General features: G+C 38.5%; 1 protein-coding gene across 2 annotated transcripts in view; it reads left to right on the forward strand.

Moving 5' to 3' along the window:
* The window catches only part of NPAS3 (neuronal PAS domain protein 3), a 565,719-nt gene extending 538,822 nt beyond the window's left edge, over window positions 1-26,897 (forward strand). For both annotated transcript variants that reach the window (XM_088529242.1, XM_088529243.1), the window contains 4 exons: window positions 1,877-1,983; window positions 16,897-17,044; window positions 20,067-20,182; window positions 22,631-26,897. In XM_088529242.1, the coding sequence (XP_088385368.1) occupies window positions 1,877-1,983; window positions 16,897-17,044; window positions 20,067-20,182; window positions 22,631-23,940 (1,681 nt within the window). In that variant the 3' untranslated portion in view covers window positions 23,941-26,897. The remainder of the gene's footprint in view (window positions 1-1,876; window positions 1,984-16,896; window positions 17,045-20,066; window positions 20,183-22,630) is intronic.
* Window positions 26,898-27,306: the final 409 nt, after the last annotated feature.

A 27,306-nucleotide genomic window follows, 5' to 3' on the forward strand; every position in this document is an offset into this window, starting at 1 on the left:
CTGTAAGCACTATTTATGGAGCGATGGGGAGTTGCTGGCAGCCGCGGGGAGCATGGAACAGAAGCATTGCTACTTAACTGAAATGAATGCTCACAGTGGACCACTGGATCAGCAGGAGTGAAATCAATAGTACTCCTAGTTTTCCAAGTGGCTGCCTGCTCGCAGCAGCAGGGAGCAGGAGCGGCATTACTTGAGTCTTTGGGTGCATCTTGTTGCTTTACTCTGAATGAAAAGGTTTGCATCAAAATCCTGGACTCAGAGCAGTAACTAGTGTACAGTCAGTTTCTCCTTGAGGCAAGATCAGTTAGCTATTTCTAACAACTAACTTTTTTATTTTTTTCTTTGAGACTATTAAATGTGAATTATTTAAAATTTTGGTGCCTAAAATATGGTATGTAAATCCATGTGTGCTTTCCAAGTGCAGGATTTATTTCATCTAAACTTCACCATCTAGTCTAAAATTGTCTAGAATTTCTTTTTCAGTCAGTGGAGCAAGATAGGTTCCTCCAGAGGACAATTCACCTTACACTGAGAAAAATAACTAAAACCAAAATAAAGAGACTTCTGCTAGAGGACAGTATCAGGCTTTAATGTCAACTACTCGTGATTGGAGACCACCTAGAAAGAGCTGGGGAGAAGGGGTGGGGAGAAGGATTACACGACAAGACCTAATCTCAGAGAACACCTAATCTCTGTTTTGTGCTCTTGTTTTTTTGTTTGACCATCAGTGCTTCCGTAGACCTTTTCTCCTTCAGCTTTTTTGATCTGTATGCTCTTTCTCCCATATACACCCAGGCAAGCACCATTCTGCCTCAGCCAGTGCCTCGGTATCAGTGTTTGCAACATCTGCACAGGGGAACCGCTCTGACGTACACGGTTCAGCTTCTGCTTGAGCCTAGCCATGGGGCCGTGCTCTAGATCATGCACCAGTTGCTTCAGCTATCTCGCTATATAAAGACGTTTGGTGTTTCTTAAAATCCTGGAAATAGAAGATGGCAATTGTATTTCAAGACTGCAAACTCCACTTGCTGTAACATATCTAAAATCCTAAATACTATTCTATTTCTAGAAAACAGACATACTTCCAAAGGCTTGTGATGCTTGTGTAAGCAAAGCATTTTTTTTTTTCTGCACTCTGTTTAAGTACATTGACATCTTTACAGACAATGTCAGGAGCTTGCACATGCACGCAGATACACACATGTATGGATACACACAAGGATCAGCATAACACGTTTTAAAGTTTGTATGTGCATTAAACCACAAAGTCACAGTTGAAAGAGCCTGAAGTGAGAGCTGGGCTCCCAACTGAATTAGACTAAAAAAGATAACACCCTGAGGCATCTGTATGTCTCAGCATTTAAATTACATCCCTTGAAATACCAGTTAGGACTTTGTGCCAAAAATGAAGAGCTTTTTCATGAATATACCCAATAGAAGACCAATCTGTTGAAATGAAAGGTGCCTCTAATCGTTTGGTATAAACATAACATGTTTTTTACTTTATTATATAACCTTGAATCATATTGGTCTTCCAAAAAGGATTTTAGAGTGTTGCTGAGGCTTTTTAATTTCATGGAATTACACTGTCCTGGTGATATGCTGTGAGAGGAATATGTGCTAAAGCTTGACTTGACACCTATTTCAATGAATTATTTCAAGGTTTCTTTTAAAAACCCTTTTCTTTTAGATGCTATGTCTTCTTTGTATAGATATTCCATTCAGAAAAGTAGTACAGTCTTCACAGAATTAATACAGCATTGAAAAAAAACCTTTTGCAGATTTTAGTTTCTCAGTTATTTGACAATTCCACAGGAGTGTTCTTCTCCTTCTTAAACTATAAGGATGTATGTTTTATTTTTTTCTCCGTTTTTAGGATTAGTGATTACATGGATCTGACCCCAGTAGATATCGTAGGAAAGAGATGTTACCACTTCATTCACGCTGAAGATGTGGAAGGCATCAGACATAGTCACTTAGACTGTAAGTACCTCTATTTTTGTCAAAATTATCTGGTATAACAGTATAACACCTGATTGCTCCTGAACTAGTAGTTATATTTCACAACTGTGGATCTCCATCTTGCACCTGCTTTTTTTTTTTTTTTTTTTTGTCATAGGATTCCATAGTGGGTGGCTGAAATATAACTTGTTTTTTATATATTCAAGTCTTTGTATAGATATGTAAGATGCTCATGTAGGTGGGCTTTAAAAAAATAGATTTGTATTACAGTAGTCTCCAGCAGCTGTTCAGTTATATGTGCTGTGCATTATTTTGAGAAACTACCTCCCTACCCCAGCAAATGAGCTCCTGTCTTCCTTTTTTGGACAGGGAGGCCAGAAAATGCAGTGCATTTGGGATTCTACTAGGTTGTTCCAGACACCACTGAGCTGCAGCTCTGCCAGTGTTTTAAGCAACCAGTGTATTACCAGCTTTGTAGCCCACATGTCTGTAGTTTTGAGGTCCCAGGTTTGAATAACTCTGCTCTCCATGTGTGTTCATAATGCCCCATGATGAAATGCTGAGAATGCCAGTACCATGACCTGCTAACACTTACTGATAAAAGAGGAGCAACCCAGATCCAGCCATCTTTAATAGCCTTTCATAAAACCATATGGCTATAACGGAGGGCAATACAAATCCTCAATCCAAAAGTACCTTGCTTCAGCTGCAAGGGAAGATAGGCGGATAACTGTATGTGGAAAGTTAGAAAAGAGATATTTATCACTTCTAGACTCTAGATTTTCACTTCTATGATAATAAATATATAGCAGCCATCTTTGATGCTCGTATCTGTAATTCTTTAAAAAATAATCCCTGAAGTCTCTAGCATGTAAACTGCATTTGTCAAAGAAGGTCAGGTTAGATACATTTCTAGAAAAAAAAATCAGTTAGCAAATCATTTTGCATCATTTACATTTTCAGTATTAAATATCCAGGAGGATATAACATTTGCACAGAAATGAATGAACAAATTCAGGAACTTACTTGGGCTCTTGAAACATAAGACAAGTTGCGCTTCCACTGCACTATCTGACCAAGGAAATAAAAGATATTTATGAGTCACAGTCTTAACATACCACCTGGCAGAGATGAACATCCCATTTGAAAAAGACCTTAATCTTCTCAATGACCACTTCTCTCTGAAATAGAATATGCTTTGTGAAACATTCATCTTTAGAAATCCAAGAGACCTATGCAGATAGTATAAGCAGCAGTGTAAGGCAGTGAAAGAGCAATGGGCTAGGATTGCACAGACCTGGGATTCAAGGTCAACTTCTAGACAATCTCTTCACTTGACTCACTTCACTTTCCTTTCTCACTGTATGTCCATTTTAACTAATTGGATTGCAAGATTGCACAAGGACTTATGTTTATCAGCATCTGGCACAGTGAGGTTCAAAACTTGCCAGTGAGGCTTTCGTATGATTATTTTTACTTCTATTCTACTAAACCCAATTTTCGACTAGATTAGGCCAGTTAGATATTTTACATACAGTTGTTCTCTTGTTTTATAGGAATAACATGTTCGTAGAATGAGGCAGGTTGAAAAGGACTGTAGGTGGTCATCTATTCCAACTTCCAAAGTAGGATCAACAATGAATTCAAAGCAAGTTGGTTGGAGCTTTATCCAGTTGGGCCTTGAAAGAAGGTACTCCATAACTCCACTGAGAAGCCTGTTCCAATTATCCTTAATAGAAGCTTGGTTCTCTTCATAGTGATTTTTATTTTTTTCCTTCTATCCATTGGGAACTTCCCTGTTTTGATTTATTACCATTACCTCCTGCTGTGCAGCTCAACAAACAGCGTGACTCCACATTCTTAGGACCCTCCTTGCAAGTATGGAGAGCCTGCTGTTGGGTCCTGCAAAGCTCTCTTCTACAGGCTAATGAAGAATGGTTTGCTTAGCCTCTCCTCACAGGGCAAGTTCTCCAGCCCCTTCAATATGTTGGTGATCTTCTGAACTCACTTAAGTTTATCAAAGTCTTTCTTGCACTGGAGAGCCCAAAACTGGACACAGTATTTCACATGTGCTCTAAACACTTCTGAGTGAAGGGCAGTAATGACTTCTTTTGACCTAGTGACTACCCTGATTTTTTGTACAGTGCAGTATACTGTTCTTCATCACTATCAGGGCACACTGCTGTTTCATGTTTAGCCTATAGCTTTTCAGGAAAGTTGTTACCCAGTCCCATTCCCCAGTCTGTACCATTGCAGGGAATTAATCCATCACAGGTGCAGGACTTTGCATTTTTCTTTTGCTATAATTCAAACTCAAGTTCTGTAGGAAAGACAGTAGGGTTTGAATTAGACTTGGAAATACTGGTCAAGTCATGGCAGTAAGATATTTTCAGTTAGTAACAAAGGAAAACCAAATGCTCTAAATAAAAATGTAATTCTGGAAAGTAGAAGTATACCTGCCTGTTATAATTATTGCAGGAGCTGAGAGGTGGTTCGTATCTTTGCAGAAACACACTCATTTTTTCTAGCATTTAGAGGAAAAAAAATAAAACAGTGTAGAAGTGTCAAGGGAAAAAAATCTGCAGCCCCCCACCCCAAACAACAGATCATAGCAAATTGTCCATTCCAGATAATCAAGTTCAAACCAAGCTAGAATGAGAAAATCCTCTTGCTTAGCAAAAATAAGATTAGAGACAAAATTCAAGAACTTAAGGCAATATCTGTAGGAGGCAAAACCCAGTAGTACTGCAATTCCCCAAAATAAATAATGGAGATTTGCCAGCACTACATAGGGTATGATTACTTAAAATTACAATGCGTGGTAGCAATGGTTTGAAGAGGAACTGGAAGTCAAAGTGATGGTTAGAAAGTCTTGTGACAAAGCAGAAGCAAACTGGAGAAATTAGCAAACTCAAGAGGATGCATTTGATAGAGGACTGCAGAATGTTCTTTCATAGAAGAGAAAATAACTTTTAGCAATTAAAACAAGAAGGATTCCAGATATCAGTGGTGGATCTGGGTGTAAACACGAAGTCACATAAAACCCCTATTCTACCTATTCACTAAAAACACATCAGGTAAAAAGAAGGAACAAGTAAGACCAGGACATCCTGCCTTCTCTGCCAGGTTAATCATAGACATCAAAGAGGGGGAAGGGAAAGAAGATGTTGCACAAAATCATACAGAAAAATCAAGGGGGCTGTTGATGGGTGCAGTTCATAGTAGTCCACTAGAAACTTTGAAAAGCAGGCCTTATTAACTCTATCTCAAATAAAAGAAGACAGTTTGAGGAATAGAAGTTTGAGGAATAAACCATAGTAAGTATAATAGTGAAGATCTCCAGGAATGTAGCAGCAACAGTCTTTTATAAGGTAACTAACTGCTTTGCTAATGAAAGGTCAGTTATAGTCAGTGGAAAAGCTTTCTTTGGCCTCAATGGACATGGGGATTATGCCCTAAATGAGCAATTTTATAGACTAAAATCCTGACCTCAGTGAAGTAAATAGCAAAAGTTCCATTAGGTTTAGTGGAGTCAAAAATTTTACTTAGAGATTTATGTCTGTTAGAGATTGATGCCCTTGTAGAGTAATAAAATTATATTTATACTCGGACCCGCATATGCCAGCATTGATTTCCACACAATAATATATGGTGGTGATCCCACCAGTTGCTGAAATGTCAGCTTTTTCAAACAAAAATAAAAAAATTAGGGATATTGTTTCTATCTTGTTTATTCAAGGTTTCAGTGATCATGTTGGTTGTGTTTTTTGTTTTTAATAAATCCCCCAGCCAGTTGTTTGGTGCTACAATTCTGCCTTATTAATGCATTTCTCATCTTATAATGCCTCATGACTTCAGAAGTTTAGGAAACTTCCCATTTGTTTATCTCTTCTGTATTCGTTGAATAAATTGCTGGTAGAAAGCCTGGCAGATATTGCATCCCATAAATCAAATCTCTCTCACAGAGGTTATAGCTAACAGCCTACACACAGTATAGCATCATGTCTCAGATGACACACAGCAACGGGCTGAGGTGCCGTCAACTTGTGTTTCAGCCTGAGCTCTCAAAACACACAGCTCTAGCTGTACCCTGGCTGTGTAACAGGCTTCGTTAGTGTATGTGGCTTGAGAGACTAGAAGTGGCACATTTTACACCACACGGTTGTTATGTGACTGGAGCTAACAGATGAGCAGACCCGCCTGATGTGTCCACCTCTAATTTACCACTTGTCAGAGCAGGGCAGGTGTCAGAATATGTTACACTTACCCCTGCATAGGAGTGTTGCAAGGCTAAGGAGCAAAAAAAGTAGAGGCAGTGAATAGGCTTCCACCAAGTCGCTCAATGGGCAGAACTGCCTTTGTTCCAAAAACAAGGAAATACCCCCAGTCTTAAAGCTAGCAGGAAAAACATCTATGTCAGTTCTATACCAGTAATCAAGCAAATTAATGAAATTACTGCCTGTGAGGTCACTGTTCTTTAGTCGGACTTTGCTTCACTGTGTGCAGGGGCTTCTCTTTGGCTGCCACTCTCTGCACCCCTCATACAGGGACTTGTACCATCCCTTCTTCATCCCTTCTTGATTTAAGAAGTAGATTACTGCTAAGAATGAATGGGTGTTACATGCTGTAGGAGTATATGTCTTCCATCTAATTGCAAAAATTAATGCTCTCCATTGAACAGTGACATCAAGTACTTGGTATTACTGTTCAATGGGGTTCATTAAGGAAGCGGCCAGGACGTATTAAAGTCAAGACCTTTAAAGTGAGCCATGAATATAGTTTTGGACAAGTATATGACAATGTGCCACCATTTGAAAATCAATATATTGTTCATAAGAACATTGTCACAAATATATATTGGTATATAATATGGGCTTTTTCATTTTGGAATCCTAATTGATGTCTACATTCAGAAACCCAACACTGACACACACACACAAAAAAAAAAACTGCTTGTTGTCCTCGGCTATTGCTTAGAAAATGTCATTCTATTTCCTGAGGATTGGATTTACAGCTAGAAGAAATACAGTTCCTCAGGAACTGAGCTAGGGCAGTTCATTTCCCATAAAGCAAAGGTCTCTGATGAGTATGTTTGGTAGCATTCCCTCTGATCTACTTTATTTGGTTTCCAGTGCTTAGAATAATCCCGTCTTTCCGAAAATAAACTATTCACATTCACCTTTTTCATCACAGCCATATTTGTCAAGGAATATTGCCCCTCAGCCTGCTTTTAAATCAGTTATATATTCATGATTTCTTTTATGTATGTTGAGTAGAAAATTCCTATTGACACACAAAATACTGCTTGGTGATTTAGTCTACCAACTGTAGTTGAACTAAACCTTTTAACTTATGCACATCAGTTATAATTTTTCATTCTCTTAATAACCTCAAACACATGAAAAACAAATAGAATGAGTTGATAATTTCTAACAGTAAAATACACTTCACATATTTTGCTATCATGCTGTGGAATAACTCCGCAATGTCAAGTAGCACACAATTAGTAAAACTGTAGGGGGAAAAAAAGAAGTGTTTTGATCCTGAGGAATTTTTATCCTAATCAGATCGAAATTTCAATGCTCTTGTAGTACTTAATATCTTCAATCACCAAAAAAAAAAAAAAAAGAATCAAACTGATTCCAATGTCAGGTTTTGCATTCTGTGACTGAAATAAAATGCTAAAATATACAAATGAATCTCATGTTTGTACAAGTTTATTATCATCACTAAAAAGCAAGATTGTTTCTAAATTAGGATGATAAAATGTCTGGTGTTTAGCTAATTCTTAAACCAAGCCTGCTTGGCATTCAGATGACAGCCTGGTGTATCTTGTTTTTGAAGTATTGCAAAGGCAGTGGTGTGACCAGCGGCACAATCGGCCTGTTTGCCCACATTATAGGCCAGCAAAGATGTCTGCCTCAGAGACTGCCATATTTATGTCCTTTCACCTGGAGTTGGTGGTGATAAAGCAAGAAGAGGGAGCAAGAGATAAGAAAGTAGAAAAACAAAACATATAAAGAGATTTTTTTTTAACACATACCTAATTTTTCATTTTCTGTACTAATGTATAATAGTTGCTTCCAGAATAATATTGTTGTCTTCGGTTCCGCATCTGATACTCTTAGCTATTTGAAGATGCCTACTAGACTCCATCTTGATAGGTGTATGGAAGCCATTGCCAGAGTATCTGGTCTCTCTATTACTCATGCCAGTGAATTTGTTCACCAACACAAGTCTGACACAGCAAGAAACACTGAATTTCAAGACTTGTACCAAACCAAGAGCACATATCCTTCACATCTTTCAGAGTTATGGAGTTAGCCATGCTCTGACATCTGACAGCTACTATGTGTGCTCTGGCAAATGCTTCTTTGGTTTATGTGAGATTCTGGTCTGTCTAGCTCAATAGCTTTTTCTGTACTCTGAAAAATGTCAGTTACTTTAAAAGTAGGTGGAAAACATTCTGCAACAGGTAGTTATGCATACATTGCACCCTTTTTGGCTATGCTCCACTATTTGTTCATGACTGGTTCTTTCTTTGAAAGATGAGGGTTTGAACCACAACCTAAATTACAGGTTTTGGAGGTTGCTATTGTAAAATTAGATATTCTAATTATCCATATAAATATTCAGATATTTTAAATCCTGATAGATTTCTGATCTCCATGATATCATGTGGCTAAATTTTTCACATGCCATTTGTGTGCTACTGGGCGCAGGTTTTCTTCTGTGTTTATAAAGTATCTAAGAGAGTTTACCAGAAGCGTCAGATCTTTTGGATAGTAAATAAACCAGAGAACTCTACAAAGCTAAACCTTTAAGCTATTTAAACCATTAGCTGTGAATCTGCCATTTCCTAATTGCAAATTTTTGCCTTTTCTTGCACAGCGATATACAGTTATTTTGCAAGATGCCTCAAATATAGTTTGCATCGATAGCCCTTTAACTTCATTTCTGATGCTACTTCATCTTCAAATTAAATCCAACTGTTTAATGCAACGCTAATTAGTACATGCCCATTTCAGTTTGTAGGCGCTCTGTTGTAATTCTTTCATAGCTCATTTTTTCCCCACAGTCGAGCATCAATCACCCCAAATGCCCTGGCTGCCTCAGTAACGCAAAATGGCCTCCGCGCATTCGTCATTTGCCACGAAAACAAAGAGAGAAAAGTGGTCTGTGCACGGAGGTGTGCGCAGAGATGAAAAGCACAAAAGAAAGCCAAGGAAAGAAAGTTGGGGAGATCTGCCAAGTATTGTCTAAATCAAGGGAAAACTTTCCCACAAGTCTGCCCTTACCACCAGATTTGAAGTGTTTTCAGGCTTCGAATGACAATTGAATTCTCATTTGGTATCACTGTAACTGCTTTTGTCCTTGTGCCTTAGTCAGCTGAAATTTTTACCTAAACTTTTCTCCTATTTTTACAGTAAAAATGTGCACGGTTCGGACTGTATAATTAGAGCTACTGCAATAAGGGACTGCACGAGCTTGAACTTCTGTTTAGAAACTCAGGTTTCAGTGTTACTTGCTTAATCATTCCTTTTGTTTTTTAAATCTCTTTGAGCTAAAAACTTCCAATTCCAAAGATGAATCTATACCTCGGTATTATTCTTGTGATAGTTTGCAGAAGCACATGATAAATTGCAAAGCCACGGGAGTAACAGGGTTTATCATGCGTCTCTGACAGCTTCACCTTCACTCTGTCCATTAAACTATTTCCGTGGTGCCTTCTGCTACATTCCAACTGGCAGAGCCCTGTTAAATGTATGCCATGTTAAAAAGGAGGGGGAAAATACTTCTGGCCACAAAGTGTTTTCTCTTCATTGCCAAAGTTCACTCCAGACCTCCTGAGACCCGAATTTTTCATTGTCTTATAATATAAACTAGAAAATAAGTGCTACTTTATTAGAAATAAGGGGATGGCCTAACTATTTTGTTTCTAACTGAACTGTACTGTGAAAAACTCCATCCTGAACTGTTACTGCACTAAGGTAAGAAGAAACAGTTGTAGATTCCTAGAGTTTAGGAATTCTCTTTTCTCTCCCTCCTCCCCTCTTCTCGTGTCTCTGAGAAAAGTAGATGAAAACAGTATCAATAAATTGCGTGGCATATATCAAATAGTATGTATGCCATAGGTCTGTCCTATAAGCACTCATTTGGAAGAAACTACATAAATCACTTGTGATGTTCCCTTTTGTGAGTGAGGTGCCAGTGCTGGTGTCCAGGACTGTGTCCCCACGGGCATCCCCCTCCAAGCATCTAAAGCTTTCATTGTATCTAACCTCCAAAGATGGTCAGATATTGGTTCTGAAATTGTAACATGCTAACTATTTGAAAGTTATTTTATTTTTATTTTAAAATGGATTTTTCTTTTCTTTGGGAAGGGTAGTCTAAATTACCCATTTAGGGCTTGTAGAAAGTTGATTTGCTTGTTTATTTTTTTACAGGTGATCTAGTTTAAAAGTGATAACGTGTTTTAAAAATATATGTTTATATATGTTTTAAATGCAACTTATTGCCAAACGTGAGCTGGTGGTGAATCTTCATGGTGGTGAGAAGGGGTCTCAAACATTCAGTTGTGCCATGGACATTAATATTAGTGAAGAGATGGGTTTGAACTCCTTGAGCAAGCAGGGCCAAATTTCTCACCTGATGTTGCATTTCAGTAGCTGAGGACAAAATTTGGATCTGGAATTTCATTTCCCCTCCAGTCTGAACCCAGAGAGCTCGTTAATGCAAATGGACATTATGTCTGAAGTTGGTATTAAAATGGGCCCGGGTTTCTAAAGGACCATTTCAATATTAGCAGAAAGAAATCACTTCCTAGCAGGACTGAAGTTTTAAGTGTCATGGGGAGACTGACAAATTATGAGGGAGAAAAAAATAGAGAAGGAAGTCTAGAGGGTAAACTAACTAGAGAGTAGTCGAATCCCTCCTATGACATCCCCTCAACTAAACAAAGAACTTAAAAGGAAAGAATGTGAAGAAAAAAAAAAGGGAAAAAAAAAGTAGACTGTGGATTCCATGTAGTAAATTGTTGTCTTTGGGCACTATAACCTTCACTGTCTTTAGAAACCACAGAACACTGTTCTGGTACGCGTGCCGTTAGCCTCTGTGGGAGAGCATATCTGCTGATTCATTGAATTAGGTATTATAATTCTACCATTACATTTGATCAATACCCACATAATGTTTCAGAATAAATATTCTCCCTAGTATTATTGCTCTTGTTAATAGTTAATGTTAAACATATGTTTTCATGATTATAAAATTGCCATTTTGATTGATGGACCAGCAGAAAATGATATCTTATGAGCACTATGTAAGAAGGGAGGGGGAGAAGTAAAATGTCTGTTGTTCAAAAAGCAGGTGATGATTTGAACATAGTGCTAGTTTTAATTTTAATTTTTTTTTTGCTGCTGCTATGAGTTGATAAACTGGTGACATCTGGTTGATTTTAAGCAAAGGATCTTCCTGGTCCTTATTTGAAATAATCTGGAATCAAATGAAGGCAGGATCTCTTATGGCAGCTAGCAATTATCAGAGGGCTGGAGAACCACTGTCCTGGAATTAGGGCAGGTTACAAAATCTGCAGGTTGCTTTTGCAAAACTAACGCATGGAATTTTCACTATTTGGAATTGCTTTTCTTCCCTGGCTGGGCGCACAAGACTAGTCTCATTGCATTTGACAAGAGATGGCCTTGAGCTACGAAGCTTGGATCCTAATACGAATCCATATTTTTCAGCAGTTCAACTCGGACTACTTTAACCGTTTGCACCTCTTGAAAGACACAGAATTGCAGGACAAATACTGTTTATTTTTTAAAGTTTATTAATTTTTCCAGTCCTTTGCATAGAGAATGGATTTTTGCTTTCATTTTCTTCCTGCAAAGCTGCTGAATCTTACTTATGCCTAATGTGTTTGGTATTCCTATGAATAACAGTCCTGTGCTGGAAGTTTAAACAATATTCCACACTGTACAAGTAAACAACAAATCAGTTGCCACACTTAGCATTTTTAGAATGAACGCATATGCTTAGAAGTGTTGTTCCGGAAGAATGAGTTGAGGTACTGGTGAGATACGGTTTTATTTCATGAATACAAACTGCTAACTCCTGTTTGTCTTTGGAAAAGATGAGTTTATCTTTAGAGTGCTGTCATTATTACTTCCGAATGTTCATAGCGCAATAGCAGCCTGTCTTGGTCAGTGTTATTGACGTAATTTGCTGCATTCCACACAAACCTAAAGAAAGATACTTTCTGTCCAGCACTGAAGGCTTGTTCATGCCATATGGCAAGAGCAAAATGCAGTTTTATGTAAGCTGCACAGAATTGATATTTTCCTGGCTGGTTAGATTTTTATTTTGTTACGAGAACTCTATTTGGTGACTGTAAGTCGGCGAGGGCTGGTAAGCAGCAGTCTGTGCTGAGGGAAGGCGTGACGTAGGGGGACTTTTGTGAGGAGGGGGTAGATTCTTGCCCAGGAAGCTCATGTGGAGCCCACACTTTTAGCCCAGCGTGGAGGGGACACGTTTGCACATAGTCCCTGCTGACCTCGTCCTCACCCCATCATACGCCACATTCACTCTTCTGTAGTAAATTGAAGCATTTGGGGAGAAGGAGGGACGTGCTACGCAGTTGCTCACAGACTGTCTACAGGTCTTCTAGCTCATAATTCTGCATAAGTATTGCATATCAATTGACATTGCTAAATATTGCTCAGTACTTTTTTTTTCATTGCTACAATCCAATTTGTGGATGCCCACTATTTAAAATATCTAACTCACTAATTGCAAAATCTATAGAAAAGTCCTTATAACATCAAAGACTCACTTGATCCTCAGAGCTGTTATAAATGAAAAACTGTCTCTGTTACAAGCAAATAAGGCACTTAATGCAGTCTTTTTGCCTGTGATGCTATTTTTCCTGTGGGTTTTGAAAATGACCTTCCTATAAGCATCAAGGACTGTAACTTTTCAGATAAAGAAACTTGTTCTTGTTTTAAGTGTATGCCAGGTTCATTCCCCAACAGCCCACAGTTTTCAAAAGCAGAAGAAAAAGTAAACCAGAATTAAAAAAAAAAAAAAAAAAAAAAGCACCTCTGTTTCCAGAATGAAGTTACCCTGTCAGCTTGCCTTGGGCCTTAGGTGGAGAAGTAGAGATTAAAGAGTCAGTATTCCTTTTCATGTTTCGTCTGCCAGTTTTGTGAATGTAGGAAGAGTACTTGTGGCTACAGCTAAGTATCCAACAGTGGTATTAAATATGGTATTTTCATTCTTATGTAGTAAATTAAAAATATTTTTCCAAGTTTATAGCAAGAGGAATTCAGTATCAATACCATACAGTCATTGATAAAGGTATCTCAAGGAGAAGGATGAATAGCCCAGCAGATGTAACCTCAATATTTTCACCAATTAAAAGAACCTCTTTGTGAAGCCGTGTGAATATGTAAGATGATCTCATCATTTCCTATTTACTCTATACTTACCTGAATACGCAATATAGTGTAGCTTTTAAATGCATATGCACATGAGTAAAATGTCCTTTTGTAAAAGACTTTTCTAAAAGACTGCTTTTGATATACAGTTTCTTCATCTCCTCTTCAAACTGAATTAAACTACTTCCTTCTTTTAAAAAACAACTCACTATTTAGAAGCCTTGGCTTTGATTTCTCAGAACAGCCTTACAGGAAGAAACCATGTTCTTTTTCTTTTTGTAACCATATTTCTGAAGACAAGCTTGTACTGATTTATTTTGATTTTCTAACAGAATTGGGTTCCTGCAAAGAACACTGACTGTTTCTTCTTCTCCCCCCTCGTTCACTCCACTGCTACAAGTATATTGCTGTGCACAGAGCTTCCAAGGAAGACTGAAATCCCTCTTTTGGGAACTGTGTACATAGAAATATATTCATACTGGAGAAATAAGTGAGATTTTTTTTTTTTAGTTCTTAGGAACACATACAGTGTACATTTCTTGCATGCTTACCTCTGACATGGAACTGAATAACTAAGTCATATTTCTGCAAATTTTAGTCAAATTTAGCATCCACCATTGTAGGGAATATATCTGCTCAGGTAACATAAAGGTCACTAGTTTTAAAAAATTAACTCTCAGTAATTTCCTTTGATTAAATATTTTTTTTATACATATAAGGATTTGTATATATATAAGTAGTGTTTAAGGTTTGTGAACCCTTATATATGTATATATAAGAACCCTTTAATCAAAGGAAATTATATTTGTCATTTTATTCCTGATATTCAAGTTTTTTTTCATTTTCCTCTCCACAGTTATAGTCACTGTAAAGATCGTTTCTCACAGCTATTAAGCTGAAAACCAGTGTTAGAAAGATTTCACTGTATTTCCACACAATTTGGCTTAGTAACAAGATCTGTTTTCTCCTCTTTCCTGTAAACATGTAACTCCCCAGTATGGAGACTTACGCATTTGTTGGCAGAAGAGACTAAACCTTTAAGAGGAGTCACCATCCCTGCTATTCCTACAAATAAACCAATATACCCAGTCCTGCATAATCGCATGTAACTTTAGTCACCTTTTGCCTCAAAAATAATTTGTGAGGCTTTAATTTGTCGCTTTTTCCACAGTTTGGAAATGAGTGCTGCTTTGCTCATGACAGAGACTTTTTTACAGGATAGCAGAGAGACTGCTGAATTCCAGTGTGCTCTTCAGCTAGCCAGTAACCCGCTTGGTCCCTTGACTTTCAAGTGTACATGAAGGTAGTTGTGGAGACGCATCCTTTTATAGTTGTATAGCATGGTAAACTCCTCAGATAAAAACTGTTGTAAAGATCAGGATGGTATAATTAATAGATGCAAGTACAGACAGATTTTACCGGTTTCTGCGTGCAGCTGTCCATGCTCAGCTCTCCAGAAAGCAGACAGTATCACTGCAGACTTCCAGGCGTATCAATTTTACTGTCAGCTGTAAACAAGAGTATTTTGAATGTTCTATTTTACTGAACTGGAAAAGTCAGCTGTAATCAAAACTTCAACAGTACTTTTCTTCCCTTATTCTTTGTAACTAATAAAGTTGGGCTCAATTATGTGTGATTGTTTTCTAAAGTTGCATACATCAGTGGTTTGACAGAAGTGCTGGAGAGTCAGTTGTTAGTATTTTATCTTTATTTGCCTTGATAATGAGGTTTCGAAGCCAATGAATCACCTCAGCAGAATATTTAGAGATTGGAATATAAAGCACAAAAATTGGAGGAAACTTATGGATCTCTGTTAGAAAGAAGCTCTAGTTAAGCCAAGGCAGTTGAAAAAAAAAAAGCGGGGGGGGGACCTGGATTGCAAACACTTGTTCATATTGCAGCTGAACCTAACGTACACATTACATTCTCTTGTCAGACATGCACTTTTTCATTAAATACTTGAAAAGTGTGTGTGTGTGTGTCTGTGTAGGGGGTCCTTCCAAGGAAGGAAAGCATCTGTGTTTGAATGGCTGCCTTTGTAAATATCTTTTTCTGTAGATATCTCTTGTGCAGGGATTTAGATAGAGATACATTCATAGGTATAATTAGGGGTATAGACGTTTGGTTAACTTGAAAGCTCCAAAGTGTCGTTTGTCACGTTTATGGTAGGAACTTTAACTGCCTTAAATACTTATTCTTTTCCAAAGTGACTTTTTTCTTTTCTCTCTACAAAAAAAAAAAAAAAAGGAATCAAAACGTACTTCATGAAACTATTGTATATGAAGCACTTATTAGCCGTAATTAAATGGACAATATGAATTTACTACATCTTTAGGACTCTGGCTTGTTCTGGTTTAGAGCAAGATGATTAATGCAAATACATATTACTTGAGATAACCATTTAGCAGCTAATTTAGCCAAATTTATTACAGCAGTTAGAGGTTTTTCATTTTAGCAGTCGGAGACAAGGACATGACAAAAGCAGAGGGTGTGTGTGAATGCACACTGCCCTCTAGTGCACAGCGATGCGGGGATTCCTGAGAGAGGCACTGGATTGCTACACTCAAATAACGCGAAATACCTCCACTTCCCACAGTTCAGGCATTGCTTCATATACTGCCTCATCCTTCCCTCAGAAGCTTTGCCCCCTTTTCCTGGCGCTGATGGATCAGGTACAAATCAAATCCACCCCCAACGTTTTGGTTAAAGTATTATTTAAACATCTGTATTTTGGAGCCTTCTTCCTGTGAGCATTTAACAACAATGTTTGCTGATTGCTTTTAGCTTTTTTCTGCTGGATAGGGTATTTAAAACATTGGAGAGAGCCGTCACTCTTAGGCTCTAACCAAGTCATTCTGCACATCCCTTAGGCCTCTTTCTCAGTCTGTTGGTGGATTTACTTTGCTCTGGTAGTAAGTAAATTCTCCCAAGACTTTCCCCCTACTGACCAGTGGAGATTTGGTTCATCTGAGAACTGTAAATTCTGTTTGACAAGATCAAAAGGAACAGATGTGTAAGTTCAGTAGTTGATATCGCCTGCAATAAGGAGAAATGATCAAAGCAGCAGGGGTAGAGTATCTTCCCCAACCTTTCAAATATCCAGGATCTCGAAGAGGTCTACCTAGGAGCTATGAATAAATCACATATAAATTTGCCTTTTTTTACTTTTTTTTTTACAGTGTTCGACATTGTAAGCATTGAAAATGTCCACAAAGCAATAAGTATTCTGTGAATCAAAGAGATTTGTAGGTTCCCTTCTGCTTTTCTTCTTTGACTAGAGTTTGCAAAAACAGATTAAAATGTTATTTGAAAAGCTTGTAAAACATACAACTACTTCTGTTTGAGGTCAGATCCTGTTTGTCATCCCAATGGTGTGCCACATTAAGCCTAAAAGAGGCGCAGTAGCTTCATCCGATATCTGTCGTGTTACATAATGCAGATTATTTACTGCGATGCCAACATACCATATTTCCTGTTTCTGTTTTGTTTTCCCCAGTGCTGAACAAGGGGCAGTGTGTAACAAAGTATTACCGCTGGATGCAGAAGAACGGAGGGTACATCTGGATACAGTCTAGTGCCACCATAGCTGTCAATGCCAAGAATGCAAGTGAGAAGAATATCATCTGGGTCAATTACCTTCTTAGGTATGTCTGCCAGTCATGTCCAGCACTTGAACCACTGTCTTAGTTGCTTGACTCTAGTGCTGTGAGTTTTAGGTGGAAAAAACACCAACAACAACAAAGACAGTTGCCTACTGTGCTGGAAAAAGTTAATGAGAAGAACTTTCTCACATGATCCTCTTCCAAAACAGTGCCTTTTGGTTGATGGTCACATACATTAAGACATCTGTTATGTCGCAGGATACTGTAATCTTCTTGAATAATTATGCTGTCTTGGTCTTCAAATAAACCCTTTATCATGTTATTACCTGCCTCCACTGCACTAAAATATCCCCAGCATGATGACAGATCTGGCACAGTTTGCAGTGGCTGTGTTACAAAAATCTGGTATGGGGTGTTGGGCACTGAGTTATTTGCTTATTGGAAATGCATGGAAGGAAATTTCCTGGAATGCTACAAAAAAAAAGAGGTGTCTCTGCAAGAGTCCAAAGAGTGTAATCTTCTCCAGAAAAAAAAGAAAAAAAAATCCTTGAAAGACTGTGTTGCTCTGGTAAGCATCAGACAGTTATAAATAAAACTAGCATTTTTTTAAACAGAAATTGTGGTTGCATCTTGAAGGAAATGTTCTTCCTTGAAAAATTCTGTTTTACCAAAACCCTTTTTTTTAAGGACTGGTTTCTGAACTGAAGGCAAGACTGTAACAGTCACTGGAAGACAATGAAGTATAAACCTGATCTTTCTGATCTGAAAATACCTATCCACACGTTCTGTTTTGTGAAAATATTCAATAAGATTGGTGAATTCTCTGTTTCATGCCAGAGCATGAACAAACAAATAGAATTTGAAACCTTGAGATTGTCATGAAATGCAATTGCCATTTTCTGGCCTCTTCCTCCCTTAAGTTGCTTGTCATGGTTTGTTACACTCCCTTTGATGCCATGACAGTTCAAAGTGATGTCTAGGGGCTAGATTGTGACCAGGTCCAACAAGTCCTGAAGAGGCTGCGCCTGCCTAAAATTACATGCTCTAAGACTTCTGATTCTCCTTCTGAGACGGAGGAGGAAGTAACCCCTCACAGGAGAGCATTTGGGAATGCTGGGGTAACCTGTTACAGTAACGTGTGTTGATTGGTGCCTGGAGGCTTCTATCATGGTATGCCTGGGCATGGGCTTTTCATAGCCTGATTCTTATTCTGCTACCTCTTTTTTTCCCTCAATGTCCACAGAGTGAAGTTTTGGCCGAGCCAGCAAGAATTAGGCAGAATGGAACACTCGAATTCACTGTAAGGGTGCCAATTCTGGGCTGGAAGTGCATCTTCACTGTCCTAATTTTAATCAGGACTTTAGACTTTCCAGAAATTTGTGCATTTTCTGCCTGGGAAAGTATTCCATAAAAGTTCCACCACTGGAAGCTGTAGCCTCTATCCCCTTTTGCTGCTTTCCAGAGAATGGTGAACCTAGTCCACAAATGTTCCACAAAAAAAACGAGAAGCAGCATGGTCTCATGCTGCAAAGATGCCTTCAAGAACTTGATATTTCTGATGCATCCCCTCCACTGGTCTGTTAGAGCACGATTAGCTTCTCCACTGAGTCTGTATTTTTAATTTAGATTGCTCTTAATGCCAGAATACATGAAAAATCTAAATGTCCAAATAATATTTTAATGACAGATCAAGGCATAATTAGGTCTACTCTTAGCAGGAGTACTGGTCTGTATACGTTTCCATGCATTGGAAAGTGTGATTCGGCTATCTGTAAAAGGATAGACTAATTATAGTGACAGAGAGGATTAATGCTGTTCCTGTTCTAGCAACTTGTTATTCACTGTGCAAAAGCCCTCAAGCATCTTCTGCTTGGAGGGGACTAATTTTGGGGCTGCACTGGGGTGCAACGGAATTAAGTCACTTTGTCAGGACAGAACCACACAGATGGCAATCGAAAGAATGGCATTTCAGTGTGAACTGTGCAAACTCTGGATTTTTGAAATATATTGTAATAGCCTGGATATGGGCACAATGTCACTGTGACACTGTGTCAGTCCCTCCCAGTGATGGTTCATATTGCCCTGCACAAGACTGCACTGTCACCAGCCTGCAATTTGAGCCATGTGAAAATGCTCACCTGTTCAAAAATGATATAAGACTTTGTTTCTTACATTCCTTTGCCACTTACTTATGTCTAGCTGTGTTTGATCCTCTGTTCCACTGATTTCAGAAAGAAATACATTTTAGAAGGTACAAACCTAGAAAAAGCATAGGCCTTTTTTCACTCTCTCTGGTAGTGTGGCTTTTCTACATTGCAGTCATGTTCGTTGCTAACAAGTCACAGGTGAGCACCACATGAGCAGATGAAGATATGATTATAATGGGTGTGTTGACAGTTCTTTATCCCTAACATATGCATCCTAACATGCACATATGCATCTGTCATATAGTTAGAACGGTTGCTTTCCATTTCCTGGTGATGTGCATGGATGTGTGCATTATTTAAAAAATTTATATCCCTTTTTGTTTATTTCTTGACTGAATTCTTTGGCGGTATTTGAGCAGCAGTCATTTTCCTGAGAGCTAACCAAGAACATTCTTACTAACTTTATGTATGGTCTGCTTGATTGAAGTCTGGAAGACAGGACATTGAGAAAAACAGGTATTGAAAGGGCTCTGACAGGATTGATAGGGAACATTGTTGCAGAGATAACTCTTAATAGCCAGTGCCAGTGGGAGAGAAACAGATTGGAAAGGTTAAAATGCACTCCCTGTCCTTCCGGGCACAGAAATGGGATCAGATTCGAGATATTCTGTTGTTGGATGATTACATAGTGTAGCTTTACTGTTAGGTGTCACGCAAGTCATGGTGTCCCGCTTTGGTAAGAATGCTTTGATTGCTCTAAAACTTCACTTGACTAATCAAGTTTTAGTCAATGTAGATATTTGAAAGCAGCATTAAAACAAACCTTCATAAGATCCCCACTATGAGGACTTAGGGGAAAAATATGTATAATTTTGTACTGTGTCCAAATGTGTTTGTATTTGCTGTCTCTTCTTTAGTAACCCCGAGTACAAGGACACTCCGATGGATATTGCACAACTTCCTCATCTCCCAGAGAAAACCTCAGAATCCTCAGAGACCTCTGACTCTGAATCGGATTCAAAGGACAACTCAGGTAACACACACTTAGCAACGCACACGGCAGTCCTACTGCTTCCCCCCCAAGAGAAATCCAGATCAGTGGAGCCACTTTCCAGTTGTTCATATTTATCGTGGATTGTTCTGTTAAAACAAAACCCAAAATCCTCTAAAATTAAATTGAAAAAAGGTGTCAAAACTTTTAATGACCTCAGTATTTCCATGACTAAATTGTGCTGAGCTTCAATACTACTTGATTCCCTAGCTAAGCTTCATAAGCACGCATGGTGCCTTGTCCAAGGACTTTGTATTGTACCAGTTGAGTAGGATTCTAGCTCTTATCTTTCAAGGGCGGTTCTATGTTCGGAACATAAATGTGTGTTGACAACCTTTAGCGCCCCTTTTCCTGTGTAAATAGATTTCTGTCATTGGCTCACTAGGGGGCAGTAAAGATTGCAAAATTTGAGGGTTTTTTCTTGGGCTAAAAGAATTACATTTTATTAGCGCATAATGGGTTCAAGCCCTTGTTTGTAAGCTCTTTAAGTCTGGGAGTTCTGTTGTTTCTTAAAAGCTAAATGTCGAACTCAATGTATAAGTTATTCTTACAGATGGCCCAGCACACAGATGGTTCACACGTTCCCCATTAGTCTTCTTTACCTAGACACAGGTACAGATCAGATGGCTTTTAAAGGAGTATGATTTCCTGTGGCCCAAGAAATGAAGAAGTTATTTTGCCATAATATGCAATATGTATCTGATTCTTCTCTTATTAGCAGTCTAAAAAATTATCTGGAAAAATGGATCACAGTGACAGAGATCAAACAATACAATAAGAGAATCAGGCCTTAAATGTTTTTTATATGACTGTTCTCTTTCATCTTTTGTATTTATTCGTTCCCCTTTGGCAGGTAGGCACACAAACAGTCATGATGCCCACTTGATTAGGAATCTCTTCACTCATTCTGAATGCTTTCTTTATAGTGTATTGTTTCTAAAAAGCCAAATAACACAGATGTGGAGTAAAGTTTGCATTTCCCAGATACACTGTAGGTTTCTCCAGGTGAGAAGAGCATGTGCATTCATGACTGCTAAGGCTGATGATACAGAGAATGAGAGCATCTTAAAATGTGCGCTGTTTATTGTGAAAGGATTAACTAGCAGTACCAAAGTATGTGAAATTAAACCAGTGTCTTGAACAAAACCAACAAGTCAAGTCCAAGTTCTGATAAAATCCTAGGCAAATTTAAACTGTTTCAGACTAACGCGCCTTAAGCCCTCTCTTAATCAGCTAGAAACCATAGCCTCAAAAAGAGAGCACCTTCAAAAATAAAGAAAAAAGAGAAATTCTGCCCTAAGTGAAAAGAAATGCTAGCCGGGATTTAGGGTTTTGTGGCTGTTGTTTTTCTATTATAGATATTACTTTCCGTAAGTGGAAAAAAATCATATGGAATGAAAAAAATATTTCAAATGGAATTTTTTTTTAAAAAATGGAAAAAGAACGTATTTTATTTCCCAAAAAAACATTTTGGCTGTTCCATAAAAGACAAGTTCTCCTGAAGCCACCCATGATTCTTTGAAATGTGTGATAACGGGGAGTATTCTCAAAGTTACTTTGGTTGCCTGAGTCCAGTGGACTAGAGTATTTGTTATCTCATCCACTTTAACATTAGGTACAAATTTGAAATGCAACGAAAAACTCCGTCAAGAAGAGTGATAGATTCTCATCGTTGTGCCTGGACTATTTTCCATGGCCCTGAGAGGATTTGGATAAACCAAGAATTTAATTCAGTGCCTGAAATTATGTTCTTGTTTTCTACAAGAGAAAACAAGAGAATATCAAGAGACAGTGTAGCAACATAACAAAATTGTTCTAACTGCTTTATTCATTCAGATCTATACACTTAAGACCTGCTTCTCCTCTCACATTGGAGGAAGTCAGCAGTAATTCCACTAAGGTCAGAGGCATTGTGCCACTTGGAAAGTGTTGAAGGTGAGAGGAAAAGGCAATGTGAAGACTGGAGTCTTCATTAGTTAATAGTGTTACATCTTGATGTCTGCCCACTTCAGGGGAACACAGATGTGAAGGAACAATTAGCAGAATGCCTGGCCGTAAGGGGAGTGCTCACTGACTCCTCCTTGAATGCCACAACTAGAAGGCAGTTGTGCTCACTTTTGTCAAAATGATTCATGCTAGGAGAGTGGGTGGAAGGGCCCCTCTAAAAGAACTTGCCGTAGCTCACTTGAAGAACATTCAAGCCGTACAACATAAGCTTTTAGTGCATTGACAATCCTGGGTCAGGGAAGTTGATAATGATCAAAAACTCCACCAACATAATATTGTAAAAAATGTGCCCTTCCAGAAGAAAATGTCTTTTGCCAGAAATATTACAGTGATCAAATCTCACTGGTAGGTAGAAATCTGCATTCCAGTTATAATATTATGTTCTAGTTGCTAATCCTTTCTTTCACTTTCCTTTTGCTCCAGAGGACAACGAGAACTCAAAGTCAGATGAGAAAGGAAACCAGTCAGAGAATAGTGAAGACCCTGAGTCTGATCGTAAGAAGTCAGGGAATCAGTCGGATAATGAGATGAACTGCAACGATGATGGGAACAGCTCCAGCAACCAGGACAGCAGGGACAGTGACGACAGCTTTGAAAACTCTGACTTTGAGAATCAAAAGGCCCCTGAGGACAGTTTTGGCACTCTTGGTTCTATGCAGATCAAGGTGGAGCGTTACGTAGAGAGTGAGTCAGACTTGCGGCTACAGAACTGTGAATCACTGACCTCGGACAGTGCCAAGGACTCAGACAGTGCAGGGGAAGTGAATGCCCAGTCTTCCAGCAAACATCAAAAGAGGAAGAAGAGGAGGAAAAAGCAAAAGGGAGGCAGCATGACCCGGAGAAGGCTGTCAAGCACTTCAAGCCCTAATGGACTTGACTCAGCTTTGGTGGACCAGCCCCAGCTGCTCTCGTCGCCAAACAGTGCCTCAGTGCTCAAAATTAAAACAGAAATCTCAGAACCTATCAATTTTGATAATGATAGCAGTATTTGGAATTACCCACCCAACAGGGAAATCTCAAGGAATGAATCACCCTACAGTATGACCAAGCCCCCCAGCTCCGAGCACTTCCCTTCCCCCCAAGCCAGCAGTAGTTTACACGTCTCCATTCCAGACTCCGTCCTCACCCCGCCAGGGACTGAAAATACTGCCAGCCGTAAAACTCAGTTCAGCACCTCATCCAGCTCGGCCTTGGCTCCTGTATCCTCTGACCCTTTGTCGCCCCCACTTTCAGCATCTCCACGGGACAAGCATCCGGGAGGTCCCAGCACTTCCAACTCTTTGTTGTACACTGGGGACCTGGAAGCCCTCCAGAGGTTACAAGCAGGCAATGTGGTGCTTCCTTTGGTTCACAGGGTAACGGGAACCCTTGCTGCGACCAGCACTGCTGCTCAGAGGGTCTACACCACTGGCACTATTCGGTATGCTCCAGCTGAAGTTACTTTAGCCATGCAGGGCAACCTCCTCCCCAACACCCATGCTGTTAACTTTGTTGATGTTAACAGCCCCAGCTTTGGGCTGGATCCTAAAACACCGATGGAAATGCTCTACCACCACGTTCACCGACTCAATATGTCGGGACCATTTGGAAGTGCTGTGAGCGGGGCCAGTCTGACCCAAATGCCTGCAGGGAACGTGTTCACGACTGCCGAAGGACTTTTTTCCACTCTTCCATTTCCTGTGTACAGCAATGGCATTCACACTACACAGACTCTGGAACGGAAAGAGGATTGAATTATGACCACATACTGTGTTCAGTGTTATACTCTGAGGCATAGACTATGTTTTAATTTAGACCTTTAATTCTAGCACTTTGAATTTGAGCAGGTCAGCTTATTCTCTCAATATGATGGTCCCCATTCCATTCCCTTTCTCGTTAACTTGACTTATTCTTTAATGTAAAGATATTTTTTTATTTTTGCCTTCAGAGAGTCGAAGTACCAGTTGCCTGCCATTTTGTCTTCTTCTAAGATGTGTGTTTTTTCCTTTGCATCTTTATTAAGATGCCTTTAATACGTGTATGCCTCTGCCATAGAATACTCAGTGTTGTGGTAAAGAGATTTTAAAGTGACAACCATTGGTTTTACTTCAAAATGATCTTGATATGATCAAGATTAAAAGAGACAAGCATAAACAATGTGCCCTGTTTGACTAAGTCAAATGAAAAGGGGTTTTTGTTCCTAATTCCTTTAAAAATAGGGGATAGTATTTTAGAATTTTATGCAGAGTTTAATTCTCTTTTTATGGTTAAGATTTTCTTACTTGCACATAAAATAATTTGGGTTCTTAAAAAGTTAATTTCTGGCCTGTGACTAGAATGTTAAAAAGTTGGACTAAATGTTAATTACTGAAACTTTAACTTAATTTCTAAAACCATGGTGCTATCATTTATTAATCCGTAATGTCTTCATACAATATGCAGCTTGTGGGCTGGGTTTTTTGGAAAGAATGTGTTCCGTACTGGTTTATAGTCGGGTGCTGCAGTCTCCTTGGTTAGTTAAGACAAAAGCCCTCATTAACATTTGCTGCAGGACTTAAAATTTTTTACCTCCAAACTAACAAGCATAGCCTCACATCAAATTTAAATGGGTCAGGAAGCCTTTTTCAAAAAGCGCTTAAAAAAAAAAAAACTCAATTTAATTGACGCGAGGAGCAGTTTCTTAGGTGCATATTGTTTTGCTTTATTTTTTTCTCAGTGTAACTGAGGCTAATTTTACAACGTCAAATAACACTTCGGAGTAAAACAGAAAAAATATTTAACATGTTTTGTTTTTCACTTAATATTATAGAGGGAAGGTTGTAAATTTTTTTCCGTTCTTTGATTTGGGTATTTTTTGTTGTTTTTCCTTATTTCTAGTGTTGAAACCAATATGTTTTAAAACTAAAGAATGGGTTAATAAGCTTGAAATAGATAACTACAACTGAAAACTGCACATTAAGTAAAAGAAAAGAAATCTCCTATTTTGTCTTCGTTGCCAGAAATCACAGTGTAGTGTCAAGCACTCCAAATGACTGTCAAATATAAATTCTTCTTCCACTCCATCTTTGGCAGCTGTTTGTTAAGGCATCTAATAACAGATGTGAGAACTGTAATGTGTACAATGTGTAAGTGTCCTTGGCTGTCAGTCCCATTGCAGTTTCAATGTGTGTTACTATATGCAGTATATACTAAGCTAATGTAGTTGTTTTGTCCTTTGTCTTCTCTGTGCTTTATCTCTAGTCTGGAGTGGTAAAGTCCCATTCCTGCAGTCCTAGTGAACCAGTGATTCTTGGGGGTTAGTGGTTTTTGTGTGGTGGCCTTCCTCTGTAATGTCACCTTATGCTGCTTCCACTGTCTGTATACTTTTTGATTTCTGCTGTTGCTTTGCTGTTGTGTATTCTCAGACCTTTCTCTCTCTTTTTCTCTCCCCCCTCCACACTTCTGCCCTCTCTCGTTCTCTCTCTCGCTCTTTCCTCCTCTTCACTCTCAGAGATAAAAGACTCTTAACTAGCTCAAGGTTAATGGAGCCATTTTTCCCACGGAGGAGTTCTGGGTGCGACTTACTCTTCCAGTGCGCCACACAAGGCACGACAGAGTAATGCTCAGATGTAGTGAACAAATTGATGCCATATAGCCTCAGTTGTTAACATTCCCGGAGTCCCTTGTGCTCTAACTGTAAGCAGAGGGTGCATTTCTTTGGTTTTCTCCCAGGTAGGCGGATGGAGCAACGCACAGAGCAATTGCCAGTGAGACAGAAAATTCTTTCAAAGGTCAACCAACGTCGCTAAGAAAGGAAACTGAGCTTCAAATTGTCATATATATTTGCTTATGTGTGCAATGCTAATGTATTAACTCAGCTGTCCTTTGAATTTTTGATCACTCACTGTGTCAAGTCAGTTCCTGCAGTAGCTTTGAATTTGAGAAGTAGGTCCGAGCCACAGTGGAATAATAGCAAAAAGGAATTGGATGCCACAAATTTTATTAATGAGCTTTTAAAGGTTACATTTGAAGGATTTAAGTAGGTCTAAAAAAGATGAGAAAGCTGATTGTGAAATTCAAAGTTTAATTTTGGAAGCTCTACTCTAGCTATTGAACAATCAAAGGAGTGCACCTATCAGCTACAAAGAACAGCTAGACAGCTGTTGTTGTTTTCTTTTTTTTTTATATAAATGTTTCTGTGTTGTGTCAAAATGATTTCTGGTGATTTAAACTAACAGATAATCACAGCTGCTGTCTAAATCCATAGTGTTTAAAATTACAAAATGAAAAAAAAACTTCATTACCTGTGAAGACTGTGTCTGTGTTTTTAACTATTTCTTGTACAAATATATGAAATCTTTTATGAGGAGACTGGTGCCAAGTAGCTGAATAATGGGGAAAGGGATTCTGTTCGTATAAATCTTAGCAGTGTTACCAACTCTACAATATAAAAAAAAATAATTAAAATGTTAAAAAGTGACAGCTATGGTACATTTATTTTGTGTTAAGCTAACCGAATCTAACTTCTTGAGTGCCTGGCTTATTTGAAACATTTTTTTCATTGATCATTGATAATGCTGCAAATCAGAAATGTACATACTTCATTTACAACAGGGTTCTTTTTATACTTTTGTAGATTCTCATACATGTCATACATGGTTGTCTTTATGTAACTTAATTTTTTTCATCCCGCAGGTGCCATTTTCATAATAAACTTCTCTTGGATTTGTTACTATCTGGCATCATTTCTTTTACATATAACCATCCTGACTAATGAATGCTGGTAGTATTTGTTTGAGCAGGTATTTGTTAATTGTTTTGTTTAAAAACAAACAAAAAAGAAAAAAATAACAAAAAAAAGAAAAACAAAGAGGATGCAACTAGATTGTATTAATGCTTGTGAACTGAAGAAAAGAAGCTGTCAAGATGTAGGTTAAGAATGCTAATCCAAATACTACACCAAACTTGCCACCATCCTAAATTCTCAGCTACCCCAACTCATTGTCATATTGAGCATTTTTATGCACATTATCAAAGCTAAGTGATGGACCTTCAACATTAACCACGATAGAAGGCGGGCATTTTTTCTTGAGTAATGCACAGCGGAAGAGGTCAGCTTTTGTACATTAATCATTTAAAGT

Source organism: Tinamus guttatus, unplaced genomic scaffold (genome assembly GCF_059628265.1).
Source record: "Tinamus guttatus ecotype Peru unplaced genomic scaffold, ASM5962826v1 Tinamus_guttatus_pri_ptg000327l, whole genome shotgun sequence".
Taxonomy (NCBI): Eukaryota; Metazoa; Chordata; class Aves; order Tinamiformes; family Tinamidae; genus Tinamus; species Tinamus guttatus.